General features: G+C 38.8%; 1 protein-coding gene across 10 annotated transcripts in view; it reads right to left on the bottom strand.

The window, feature by feature from the left end:
• Positions 1 to 13,283, bottom strand: part of sytl5 (synaptotagmin-like 5) — a 179,840-nt gene that overhangs the window by 11,550 nt on the left and 155,007 nt on the right. For all 10 annotated transcript variants that reach the window (XM_069889408.1, XM_069889405.1, XM_069889409.1 and 7 more), the window contains 6 exons: positions 12,387 to 12,565; positions 11,806 to 11,908; positions 10,847 to 11,008; positions 7,549 to 7,657; positions 4,206 to 4,341; positions 3,031 to 3,239 (listed from right to left, as the gene is read on the bottom strand). In XM_069889408.1, coding sequence (XP_069745509.1) covers positions 3,031 to 3,239; positions 4,206 to 4,341; positions 7,549 to 7,657; positions 10,847 to 11,008; positions 11,806 to 11,908; positions 12,387 to 12,565 — 898 coding nt within the window. The remainder of the gene's footprint in view (positions 1 to 3,030; positions 3,240 to 4,205; positions 4,342 to 7,548; positions 7,658 to 10,846; positions 11,009 to 11,805; positions 11,909 to 12,386; positions 12,566 to 13,283) is intronic.

Raw genomic sequence — 13,283 nt, forward strand, 5'->3', positions numbered from 1 at the left:
TGAAATTTCAAGTCTGAAAAAGAGAATGAATATTAAAATGACAAGCCACATTTGTAAACTCAACCCCATTCTGGGGAATGGTGTATTAAGAGTTGGGGGGGGGGCACTAAGTAGAGCAATGGCCTGAAGAGATTAAACATTCTGTCATACTGGCCAAGGATCTTTACATCTCTGAATTGATTCTTCAGCCTATTCACAAAGAGGTGGGTCACAGTGGTCGCGACCACAAGTTATCCAATCTACGTCAAAATATTGGATTCCTGGCATCACTTGGCCGATCATAAAAATTATGTCAAAATGTTTATCAGTGTGCAAATGCTACGAACTTTGTGGGGGCTCAATATGAATTGAAGAAAGCACCTTATGGACTGGAATCAGAATAAGATCAATGCTAAACTACTCCAGAAAAGAATCAATTGGATCTTCCATCCCCTTCTAGCTCACACCATGTAGGTGTCTAGGAAAGATTGATTAGATCAATGTAAAAGGTTCCCAATTCAATACTAGATGGACAAAATCTTAATGAGGAGAGTCTTCAGACAGTTTTATGTGAAGTTGAAGCTATCCTCAACACTAATTCATCCAATCACTAAGACTGCTACAGATCCAAATGATCTTGAAGCACCTATGCTGAACCACCTTTAGCTTAAGACTAAACCTTCATTGCCACCAGCGAAGTTTCAGAAAGAGAGACATATATGCTCACCACGGGTGGAAGCAGGTGCACTTTATATCGGATGTGTTCTGGAAAAGATGTTGCAGGAGCGACAGAAATGGTCCAAGATCAGGCTCAATTTCATGCCTGGGTATGACGTGATCATCAAAAACAATTCAGCGCCTCGAAATCCCTGGTTGATGGGAAGATTGTTGAAACCATCCAGGACAAAGGAGGACTTGTATGTCAAGTTCAGATCAAGACGAAAGCTGGCTTTCTGAGCAGATCAATTACCAAAATCTCTTTTACAAGAGGCAAAAAGCTTTGATAATTGACTTTAACTTTCTTTTGAAATTCAACCGATATATACTACTGTATACTATGTTTATTTTTTCTTCGTTATGGTAATTATTATTTTAAAATATAATAATTAGGGGCCAGTATTGTAAGGGTTAAAATGGTTTGGAAATTTGCAATCAGTTCTGTTTGTGGCTTTCTGGATGTTGTTTAATATATATTTGATGTTTTCTAACAACATCCAAATGCCAAGGTTTCAGATCGTCTCGCAGCCATGTTAGGTTATGTGTTAGTTTAGTTCTTTTGTTCTGCGAAATGGACAGATCAGAGAAGTTCCGACAATTTTCATTGACTGTCTAACAACGTATAGCAAGTGATAATAATGTTTAATATTGCTTAATAAACTTTAGTATGAGTTTGTTAGAATGAGTCATAGATGACGATGACATTATTTGATCCTCCAAGTGATTATAAAGGAAAGTTGTCACTACAATTATGAATCCATGGACTTTTCTTTTTAAAAAGCAATTCCAAGTGTGGGACTCTATTATCTTGTCTTTAGGTGCTCAACAGCTTGATCAGATTTGTCAGTGTTTCTGGGAGGAACCCTTCATCAAGGCTAAGAGTCTTGATGAGGGGTTTTGGCCTCAAAGACTGACTGCTCTTTTACTCCCATTGCTACAGCTTGACCTGGTTGAGTTCCTCCAGCAGATTGTTGCTTCACATTCCAATATCTGCAGCCTGTGCATCTCCAATCTTTAGGTGTTTCCTGGATTGATTTAATCTCAGCAATTCTGACTAGACAAGTTTATTAACTGGCTCAATTGTGAGCAGTCATTACTAAACTTTTTTTTCTTTGCAAAGGATTAGATGTTCCCAGGAATTTCTTACTCTGTGCATTTCAGTTTTTACCATCCTGCTGTGTTCACCCTTTGCTTCATATCACCCAGTTAATGGGAGAGACTTCAACCAAAATAAAGTTGTCCACTGCCAATCAGGTCTGAAATTCATGCCAATCCAGTCTCCACCCTTTCCTTTTGTGTCTTTTGAGAGCAATTATCCTGGCCTCACCTGACAGTGACTCAGGTGGATCCTGAGGCCCTGTCCTGGGAACACCCTGAAGTCTGACACTGCAAGGAAGCTTTAAAAACTGTTTTGAGGTCTCTGATCACTAAAACTCATTTCAATTTAATGAAAAGTCTAACTTAGTCAGGCCATAGCTGAGGTACTGAGTGTAGACCTGGTCACCATGACATAGGAAGGATATGACTGCACTGGAGTGAGTACAGAGGACATTTACCAGGTTGGTGTCTTTCAGTTCTGAGGAGAGACTGGCTAGGCTGGGAGCATGTTCCTTAGACCTGAGGGGACCTGAGCAAGGCCAATAGATAGTAAACATTACTCTGTGGCAGAGTTGAAGGGATAGGAGGTTTAGAGGGCAGTTGAGGAAGAGCTTTATTTGCCAAAAGGATAGTTGGAATCGAGAATGCACTGCCAACATTCAGAAAGAATCTAGCCAAGCACTTGAATTACCCAAGATATGGGCTAAGAATTAGAAATGAGGATTTGTATCAAAGGATGGACAGCAGAGTGCAAGTCTCTGTGCTGCATAACTATAAACCATTAGGAATAAAATCAAATCAACTTTTATTGTGAATGAAAATAAGTGGTTTATTAAATTGGATTCAATGGCAAATCAAAGGGGAGGCACTGAACAAGAAGAAAGCTAGAGTGGTCAGAGATGTGTACATTTCAACCAGTTGGCTCAGATGGCTGCAGTAGTGGAGGCTCTCAGGTATCCTCTGGGGAAAGGTCTGATTCATTAATAATCCCCTGGACATTTGGGAATCACAAAATAAACCTCATTGAAGTAACAAGAAAAAAAAACAATTACTCTTTTAGTGAAGGTTACTGACCCCATTCAAAACTGATACTATAGCTGTTTGATCAGGCATTGTAGCAATCATTTCTGCATGGATACACTTGGAGCCATGATTGACTTCTGTTAACCAGGAGACTGATTACAGAGGACAATTAAAGAACAGTTAGAGATTTTTATTGAAAAGGAAAATAATTACCATTGCCATGACCAAGTCGAATGCCACCCAAGAAAACATTGCTGGAAAGTGACTCTTTGTCCCAGACTGTTAGCTCAACGGAGACATTTTGTAGATCACGGAGATGTAAGCCAGTGTAAGTGAAGGTGTGATTCCACTGGGGGTTAACACTCTTCTTAACAATGTGCGTTTTGTACTTAGAAGCTTTGTTGTTATCAGGAAGTAAGTATCTGATTGAAAATGAAAGGAAACAATATTAACCATCATTACATCTGTGGATATGTATCTTTACCACTGATTGGTTGATATCTATTTTAATTTTAGATAAGGGTGATAGAATAGAACAGTTGATAAAATACCTCAGTTAATCTTTAAATTTCCTGGCATTAGAATTTTGCCACGATTATATTGTGATGAACTAATTTGAGGTTCACAGGCACACAGTGATGATTAAACAGTGCTATTATACAGAGAGCCTGGGGTGTCCTTGATTATGAAATGTAGCATTTTGGTATGGCAAGTGATTTAGGAAGAATGTTGGCCTTTTATTGCAAAGGTTGGGTATAGAAGAATAGGGTGTTAGTGAAACCAACCAATTATCTGATGTAGTTTCAGTCTGTTTACTGAAGGAGGAATGCATTTGCACAGAGACCGTTCAAAGGTTTAAAAGGTTGATTCTTGGGATGAAGTGGCTTTATGAGAAAATGTGCTTTTTCTATAACTGCATTTAGTGACAGTCAAGAAGATGCTGAATGTTTGTTTCCCTTCAAAAGAAAATAGAGAACTGGGATCATAATGAAACAAGTGGTCACTCATTTAAAGCAGGGATGGAGGAATTTCTGCCCTATCTTAATTATGGACACTGCCTTATTCAAGGCAAAGGAAAGCAGATTTTTGGTTTATAGAGGAGTCAAGGTATAGTAGAACTGAGGCTGAGAGCAAATCAGCTATAATATAGATTGATGGAATGGGTAAAGGTTAAATGACTTTTTAATTATCCACATTTTTTTGACACGTCTACTGTTTTGCTTTACATTGGGGGTGCATTTTAACTTTTGATATCTGAATCCTGTTAGAGGACTAATCCACTTTAAAAATGCTTCCTCTTGTATCCTAGCTAATTATTTATGGCCACTTGTGTTGTTGAGGTAGAGATTTTTCATTGTGCTCTTGATGTTTTTTTTTCAAAAACGTACCCTTTTACAAAGGTATCTGAAGTTCCTCCAGCTTTTACTGCAGTTAAATTTCTTGCTTCCTTAATGAGCACTTCCACTACTCCATCATTTGATGTGGGGGTTGAAGCTTTCTTTCCTTTAATTAAGCTTCTTTTACCTGTATGGAATGAGGAAAATTATTTTTTATTACATACAGCACTTTATTTTTGGACTTATTTAAATTATTTATTTTGCAAATAATAACAATATTTTACTATTAACTGCCCCATCTTAAACAGTATATTTCTGTCTAAAAGCAAGTGATTATTACAGGTCAAATAATACCTTCATGAGGCATTACACTTGTTTTGCACTTGTTTACTTTCCTATAGTGATACCAATAGTTGAAATATTATAGAGCAGTAAAAACATGTAATAAATTATGCAATAACAGTAGAAATTGAAATGTCAAATACACAGGTGACCTGTGTACGTAGTGAGGACTTTAAGGGAATGACTTCAATATCTAACCAAGCTGGAGAAACTCAACATTTCACATTAGCATCCATAAGTGAAGGGTAACTTCCTATGGATGTTGCATAAACTGCTGAGTTTCTTCAGCATGTTTGTGTATTGCATTGACCCTGGCATCTGTCTCTGTATGACGATATCATCATTTATAAATTTGCCAACGATACCACAGTAGTGGGCTATATAAAAAGGCACGATGAGTCAGCCTACAGGGAGGGAGATTGAAAATTTGGCTGAATGGTGTACGAACACCAACCTCTCACTCAATGACACCAAAACCAAGAAGCTGATGTAGACGAGGAGGGGAAAATCAGAGGTGTACAATTCAGTGATCACTGAGGGATGAGAGGGTGAGCAAATTTAAATTCCTGGGATTCACCATCTCTGAGGACCATTCCTGGATCCAATATACTAGTGTCATTGTGACAAAGCATGTCCGAGGTCAGGTGACCCAAATATCATTAAAAGCGAGGGACTATGTATCGAAGCAGTCATTTTTGGAGAGGCAAGGCTTTGGTGATTATGCAGAATCCTGCCATTAACCAAGTATTCCACATCTAAGTTCAATCTTACAAAATGCAATACTTCACACTTATCCTAATTGAATTCCATCTGCCACTTCTCTATCTAGCTCTGCATCCTGTCTATATCCTGTGGTAACCTACAGCAACCATCTACATTATCCACAACACATTTAACCTTTCTGCCATCTACAAATCCGAACCATTACAGTCCAGGGCAATATCCAGAAAGTTACCTCAAAGTTCAGTCTTTTAATTCAGTGTTGAAGCGTAGGCATTTGAAATTTGATGCCCAGAATTAACGATGAACTGATGGGAAGATTGGAGTTGTGTCTGCCACAGACTCACGAATTCTCCTTGCGTTGCCTTTGAAGAAATGTCCATCCACACAAGTTGTAGCTATAACACTCCTGGACCTTTTGTATGCAAGATACAAACTGGGTGGTCTCTATGAAGCTTCCAAGACCCTAGTACCAGTCTCTCCAAGTGACCTTCATTGTTAGTCACAATCAAAATGAGGCACTTTGCTTCCCAAAAGACCCCCCTGGCACAGGTCATTCACAAAGCATGCTTTGCTCTGAATTCCACAAAAATGGCTGGCCACAAAAACTGCTTCAAAGAGCTGTTTTCTCGTCAGCATCAGTCTCCCCTTGCAAAATCACACAATGTCTTTGCTAATGTATCAAATTCTGGAACAGACTGTGACAAGCCTTCCCTCAGTTCTTCCATTGAATTGAATTATCGCTGGGCTGTGACTTGTGTTGTTATGGTATTTGTGCGAAATGTTAACTGATCATTCAGTTCCTCCTGTCTATACTATCCCTTACAGTGATAATCTCATGTTACTAAAATGGGAGCTCATAATAAGTTCCACAGGAATCTCTCTTCAGGGACCCTTGCTCTTTGTGATTTTTATAAATGGCCTGGATGAAGAGATGGAAGGTTGGATGGGTCAGTAGAAAAGATTAAAATGAAAGTATAAACTTTGCTTTGGGGAAGTTGCAGCAGGAGAGAGAGAGAGGAAATAATGACACTAGCAGACAATTTTTAAACAGCGTGGTAAAATTGGTAGCGCTATAGCTCACACTTTATAAAGACCATGGGAAAAAGCAATGCTGGGCCTGACTTCCCAGAATACCATGCAGCAGAGAAACCCCCTCCATGAATGCTCCGTGCATGCAGCCAGGCATACAGCCCTTTCTCTGCCGCATGGAATTCTGCGAGGGCAGGTCCACCATCTTTTCCCCACAGTATTTATAAATTGCACACGATAGCGCTACCAACTTTCCCACACTGTTCAAAAATTGTCCGCTATTCCTATTTATTGCTAGTACTTTCCCACTGTCCTTTATAAAGGTTTATTATATAGTTTGGCACAACAACAGCAGGGGCTGAAGGGCTCATACTGTGCTGTACATAAAGCTTAATTAGGCATGATTAATTTTGTTCAAATACAAGTTCATAATGCATTGCATATTACATCATGATGTCACCAGTAGAAGATGGAACAGTCCAAACCTCGGGGATGGCTCCTTGCAAGTGTGAATGCGTTCAGTGTCCCAGTTAGGATTGGTGTGAAAAGCCAAACCCCCCCATTCCTATCCCAAGACACTGAATAGCCAATTTAGTGGGATGCAAGTGTGAAAGGGGCTGCATAATCCCTTGCATGCAAATGACTGCTTGAAGTCTGTAATTCAATTTCCTGCACTTCATAGGGTCATTTCAATCTCACACTTGTCTGATTGCAACGCTGGCGTCTTCAGACACCAGAGATTATACTAGGTGTCAAGGCTGTCCATCTTCGGCGTGAGATGATGTCATCTGACGCCGGCGTAAGGCTGACTGGCGGTTAATTCCTGGGATCACTTGCTAGTGTGAAAGGGGCTTAGGTCCTAAATATTAATGTGCTCTGAACTGAGGGGACTATGTATAAAAAGTGCTGTAATTTCTACATGGTCAAACCAAAATGTGTACAATACCCTTTAATAAAATCTGATTACAAATTTAAAACTCTGGAATACAGGGGCAAATAAAAGAAAAAATGTGATTTTGCCACAAACATTATGGAGGGCACAGTATATATTCAATTAGTGGCTGTTGGTGTACATTCTGGGCAATTGTGATTCATTTTTAGGTCTTATGCAACATAAACATTTATTTAATTTCATTTATGATCATTGTTCTACATACTCTCACCTGCACTAATCAGCTCAGTTAGATGTCTGAACTCTCACTAGAACTGTATTATTTGATGTAACTATCACCTCAACAATTAGGAATGAGTAGCTAATGCTGGTCTTGCTCATACCCCCCAGAATGAATAAAAAGCTTACCTTTTCCTTGTTCTGGTGGAAGGTTTAAATACTGGCCAACTGGGGTATAACGCAAAGAAACTGTCAATTCACCTTTGTATTGTAGGGTATTATCAAATGCAGGCTCAATCTAAAACCAAAAGGACAATTGTTCATGCAAATGTAGCATTACAGCACACCTAACTCCTATAAGAGCTTTGTGGTGTGATTTGGTAATTAACAATTGTATTTTATGACATTCATTTGATATTTTTTTTAAAAAGCATTGTAATTATAAGCAATAAACTTTACTGAATTCACCAAATCTTGCAAAAGAAACACATATCAATACAGTTTGTGTTTCACCTTAAAGTCAAGGATATTGTGTTATTTCATTCACATATGATTGCTATTACGGCTAGAGGGTAATGCCCATCCTTAAATGCTTAAAATTATCAAGTACTGTCATTTTTCACCTCAAGGATTGCAATGGGTCAAACACTTCCAGGTGGTTGTAGGATAAGGAAGTCACATAAACACTGTAATTGAGAATATAGCTATGGTTCAATAATGAACTAATAACACAATTAGTTTGCAGAATAGGTGAATGAAATATGGCAATATCCAACCCAGTTCTTCCTGTGCTGCTCACAGTACACTACAGATGATTAGCTCCTGTTTTCTGTTGTACACACCAATATAATGAACAATGTGAATATCCAAGTAATGTTTTTCCCCTTTAACAACCACCCACAAAAGAAAGTAATTGAGTAAAATGGCTTTGAAACTAAAATAGTATTTCTTGTCTTAGTTTGGGCCAAAGTCATACTACAGTACTAAAGTTTTATGCTCATTATCTGGGCACTGACTTTTTTAAAATCAGAATAAGGATTTATTGTCATGAAATTTGGTGTTTTGTGGTAACATCATAGTGCAAACATTCATATTATAACCATCTTACAACATTATTATAAAAGAAATAATAATACTGCATGAAAAATAAGGCCGTGTCTTTGGTTCATCAATTATTCAGGAATCTGATGGCAGTGAGGAAGAAGCTGTCCTTGTGCCGCTTAGTGCTCGACTTTAGGATCCTGTTCCTTTTCCCTAACGGTAGCAGAGTGAAGAGGGCATTGGCCTAGGTGGGGAGGATCTTTGAGGATAGAGGCTGCTTTTTTTAAGATACCTCCTTGTGTAGATGTCGCAGGCTGTTAACAACCTTCTAGAGTTTATTCTTGTCCTGAGAGTTGGCACCTCCTTACCAGGCAGTGATGCGACCAGCCAGAATGCTCTCCATGATACACCTGTGGAAGTTTACGAGAGTCTTCGGTGACATACAGAATCACCTCAGACACCTTACAAAGTATAGCTGCTGGCATGCCTTCTTTGTGATTGCATCAACATGGAGGCTGCAGGACAGATCCTCAGAAATATTAACACCCAGGAATTTGAAATTCTTGACCCTCTCCACTACTGAGACTTCGATGAGGACTGGGTTGTGTTCCCTTGACTTCCTCCTGAAGTCCACAATCACCTCCTTGGTTTTGCTGACGTTGAACGCAAGGTTGTTGTGGTTACACCATTCAGTGAGCTGATCATCTCCCTCCTCATTGCCGTTTGTGATTCTCCAGACAACTGTGGTGTCATTGACAAACATAGATGGCATTGGAATTGTGCCTGGCCACACAGATGTGGGTGTATAATGAGTAGAGCTGTAGGCTAAGCACAGATCCTTGGGGTGTACCTGTGTTGATGATCAGTGAGGAGGAGACTTTGTTTCCTATTCATACTGACTGGGGTCTTCCAATGAGAAAATCAAGGATCCAGTTGCAGAGGTGGGTACAGAGGCCTAGAGTTTGTAGTTTCTTGACCAGCACTGAGGGAATAATGATATTGAAGGCCGAACTGTAGTCTATGAAGAGCAGCCGTATGTATGAATGAAATATGAAATTCCATTTCATAGCAGTAGCAGTAATATTCTTGACCCCAAGGAACCCATCATGGAAAATGTATTATCCCCATGGTTACATAACTGCTTTAATTGGAGAAAGGCAAATAATGTTTCTGTTCAGTTGTATAATAATAAATATAAATGGTGCTCATCAAAAGCATCTGCAAATTCTTAGCAAAACAAATAATGAATAGATGATCGATTTGAAATACACTGAATTATTACAAAAATGTTTATGCATTCAGACAGGCAGACTTATCATTTCAAGTAAATAGAATTTTAATGAAATTAATTAGCAACTACTACATCAGTGTCCAGTAAGGATTTACAAATAGATGAGGAACTGGAAAGATTACTAGTACTATAGTACATGATGCTGGCTGGAGAATAGTTGAGAAAATATACCTGAAGTTCCCACATTTAACCATATACAGCACAGAACAGGCCAGTTTGGCCCTACTAGTCCATGCCGGAACAAATCCCCACCCTCCTAGTCCCACTGACCAGCACCTGGTCCATACCCCTCTAATCTTCTCCCCTCCATGTAATTATCCAGTCTTTCCTTAAATGTAAATAACGTTCCTGCTTCAACCACCTCCGCTGGAAGCTTATTCCACATCCCAACCTTTGCGTGAAGAAATTTCCCCTCATGTTCCCCTTATAATTTTCCCCCTTCAATCTCAAACCATGCCCTCTAGTTTGAATATCCCCCACTCTTAATTGAAAAAACCTATCCACATTGACTCTCTCTGTCCCTTTTAAAATCTTAAAACACCTCCATCAAATCCCCACTCAATCTTCTACGCTCCAGAGAAAAAAGCCCCAGGCTGCTCAACCTTTCTCTGTAACTCAAACCCTGACATCCTGTCAACATTCTTGTGAACCTTCTCTGCACTCTCTCTATTTTGTTTATATCCTTCCTATAATGTGGTGACCAAAACTGCACACAGTATTCCAAATTTAGCCTCACCAATGCTTTGTACAATTTCATCGTAACATCCCAACTCTTGAATTCAATACTCCGATTTATGAAGGCCAACATTCCAAATGCCTTCTTCACCACCTGAGTATCAACTTTGAGGGTACTATTTACCATAACTTCTAAATCTCTTTGTTGCTCTGTACTCCTCAATTGTCTACCATTTAATGTATATAACCTATTTAGATTTGCCTTTCCAAAATGCAGCACTTCACACTTATCCGTATTAAATTCCATCAGCCATTTCTCAGTCCATCTCTGAACACTTGAGTCCATCCCCTACTGGAGCATCCATCTGCTTTAAATTATAGTGGAACTTTAGTATGCTAGTGGTTATTTCATCTGCTAAGGCTATTTCCCCTCACCCTGTTTGAAAATTCCTTAATGCAAGATTCTACCTTTAAACTCACCTTAGGTTGTAGTATAAACCATTCCTCAATTTGTTTTTCTAAATCCCAGGAATCGAATGGTATCTCCACTTCACCCAGGAAGCTGTTCCGCCCAAATCTGTCATAATGCCAGACAGAGACTTGTAGAGTTCTTGTCTCCAGTTGTGTGTGATTGATTACATACTACAAAAATGGTTGAGATAATTTACAGACATTAGTGAAGGGACACAGTCTTGCAGAAACATACTACAATTTCATATCAAGCAAAATCCGGAAAACATATCCTCAAGCTTCTGTAAAATGCTGCTTTATGCATGCTGGTTATTTCAACATGAGGGTTAAGTACAATGCAATTACTGCACCAGCAAGCTGTCTATATGGAGCTTGTGCATTCTCTCCCTGTCCCCGTGGGTTTCCTCCGGGTGTTCCAAAGATATAGGGTTAGCGGGTTAATTAGTCACATAGGTTTATTTTGGTGGCATAGACTTATGGTCAGAAGGGCCTGTTGTCAATGTTATATCTCTAAATATAAAAAAATAGCAAGAGCCACTCAAAGGCTCACTTGCTATACTGCATGCCAAATGTATTGAGGAATAGATGTAGAAACTGGTGATTACTACCTCACCCACATTGCATTTGCAAATGCAAAAGCTCTGAAACTGGTTTCGATTATGAACCGAAATTCAGCGTTCACCAAAAAGTATATAATCATTGTTTTATCATCCACCCAGTTGGGCATTGATTATCTACTTTATGCCTGTTAAGCAGATGCAGGTCTCAGTGTATTTCTTAACTATTATCCAGAAAATCAAAATTTCTTGACAAATTAATAACAGAGACATTGGTTTAACTAATACAAGCAATAAAAGAAAGAAAAAGGCCCCAAATAACCTGTTTGAATTGTAATTTAAAAGGAGAGAATGAGCAGCTCCCAAATGTTAGTTAATGATTTGATTATTGACAAAACAGAAATGACAAACCCTTAAAGTTTCATTGAAAACTGGATTTATGGTGTGGGATTTGAGCTTGGTCTTGCGTTTGCTTTGGCGAGATTTGTCTGGCAGGAGGTACATCTTTACGTAGCTGGAGGCAAATTTGAAAAAAATCGTCAGTTCCTAGAAAAAAATTGAGGTCTCAATCTCAAATAATTTATCATGTACAGAAGCTATGAAATCCTTGGTTACTGCAGTAATACAGGTACGTAAAGCACACTAATTACAAACTAAACACAATGAGAGTAAAACAAATATTCTCATTTGCAGTAGTGCAAAAAAATAAGTTGCTTCATGGTGCAGATGGATCTTTTGGTGATCTTGGAGTAGTGTGGGGAGGTTCAAGAACCTGTCAACAGTTGATTAAAAAGCACCTCTACTCTTAATCTAGAGGTGCTGGATTTCAAGCTATTCCATACGAGTTGACTAATAAGCACTGTGGAATTCTCTTGGGATTGTTAAAACGCCACTGGAGAGCTATCAGAATTAGGAACAATTTGACCCAACTACTTTGTCATTTTTTTTTCCTTGTTTTCAAAGACCAAGGAAATAAAGAAATTATTACTTACGGATCTGTTCTTTGTTTCCTTTCATCAGCAAGTGCTAAATTGCGACATTCTTTCACAGAAATGCTTAATGCCCCACTTTTGTAGCTATATTTGATTCCAAGGAGAATTTCTCCACTGATGTTCACATTGCCATAGTCTCCTGTTTCACTGTAAACACTCGCCATACTATTTAAACTGGTCTACAAAAAGAAACAGTGTTAATGGAATATCAGGTAAGTCAAGTTATAATAAACATGTAAATCACAAAAATCTATAGACACCGTGGTTGAAGTAAAAACACAAATACTGGTGAAACTCAGCAGGCCAAACAGTGTTCTTTATGTAGCAAAGGTAAAACTACATAACCAACGTTTTCGGCCTGGATCCTTCATCAAGGTACGAAAGAGTGTTGGCAGGCATCCAAACAAAAGGATGGGGGGGGGGAGTGGAAAAGGCAGAAGATGATAGGGAGAGGAGGGAGAAGGGAGGGGAAAGAAGGCAACAATATTAGACAATAGGCAACCATTACCTATTACCAACAGTTAACAGGGGTATGGGAAGGATGTTATGAAATGAACAGAGGTAAAATTGTTATTCCATCTATAATTGAAGAGTACAAATACTTATTGGCTACCCACTATGTTTAACTACTTATGTACCTAAGAATTGTGGCTGAGTTGTGGGCGAGAGAGATAAATTTGCAGAAAAGTAATGGTTTATTAATCATGGTAGTTTGTTAAAAATAAATTAGTTGCATATTAATAGTCTGGTTTAAATAGATTAAAGTACAAGTAAATTTTTCCCGTGAAACCATCCCTTGATCCACTGAAGACCATTGCTCCATCGCAGGAACAAAACTGTGGGGGCCTGCTGCTGAACCAATGGATATAGAGGGTGGGGAGTCGAAAGCCCTAGGCA

The sequence above is a fragment of the Narcine bancroftii genome, chromosome 7 (assembly GCF_036971445.1).
Source record: "Narcine bancroftii isolate sNarBan1 chromosome 7, sNarBan1.hap1, whole genome shotgun sequence".
Taxonomy (NCBI): Eukaryota; Metazoa; Chordata; class Chondrichthyes; order Torpediniformes; family Narcinidae; genus Narcine; species Narcine bancroftii.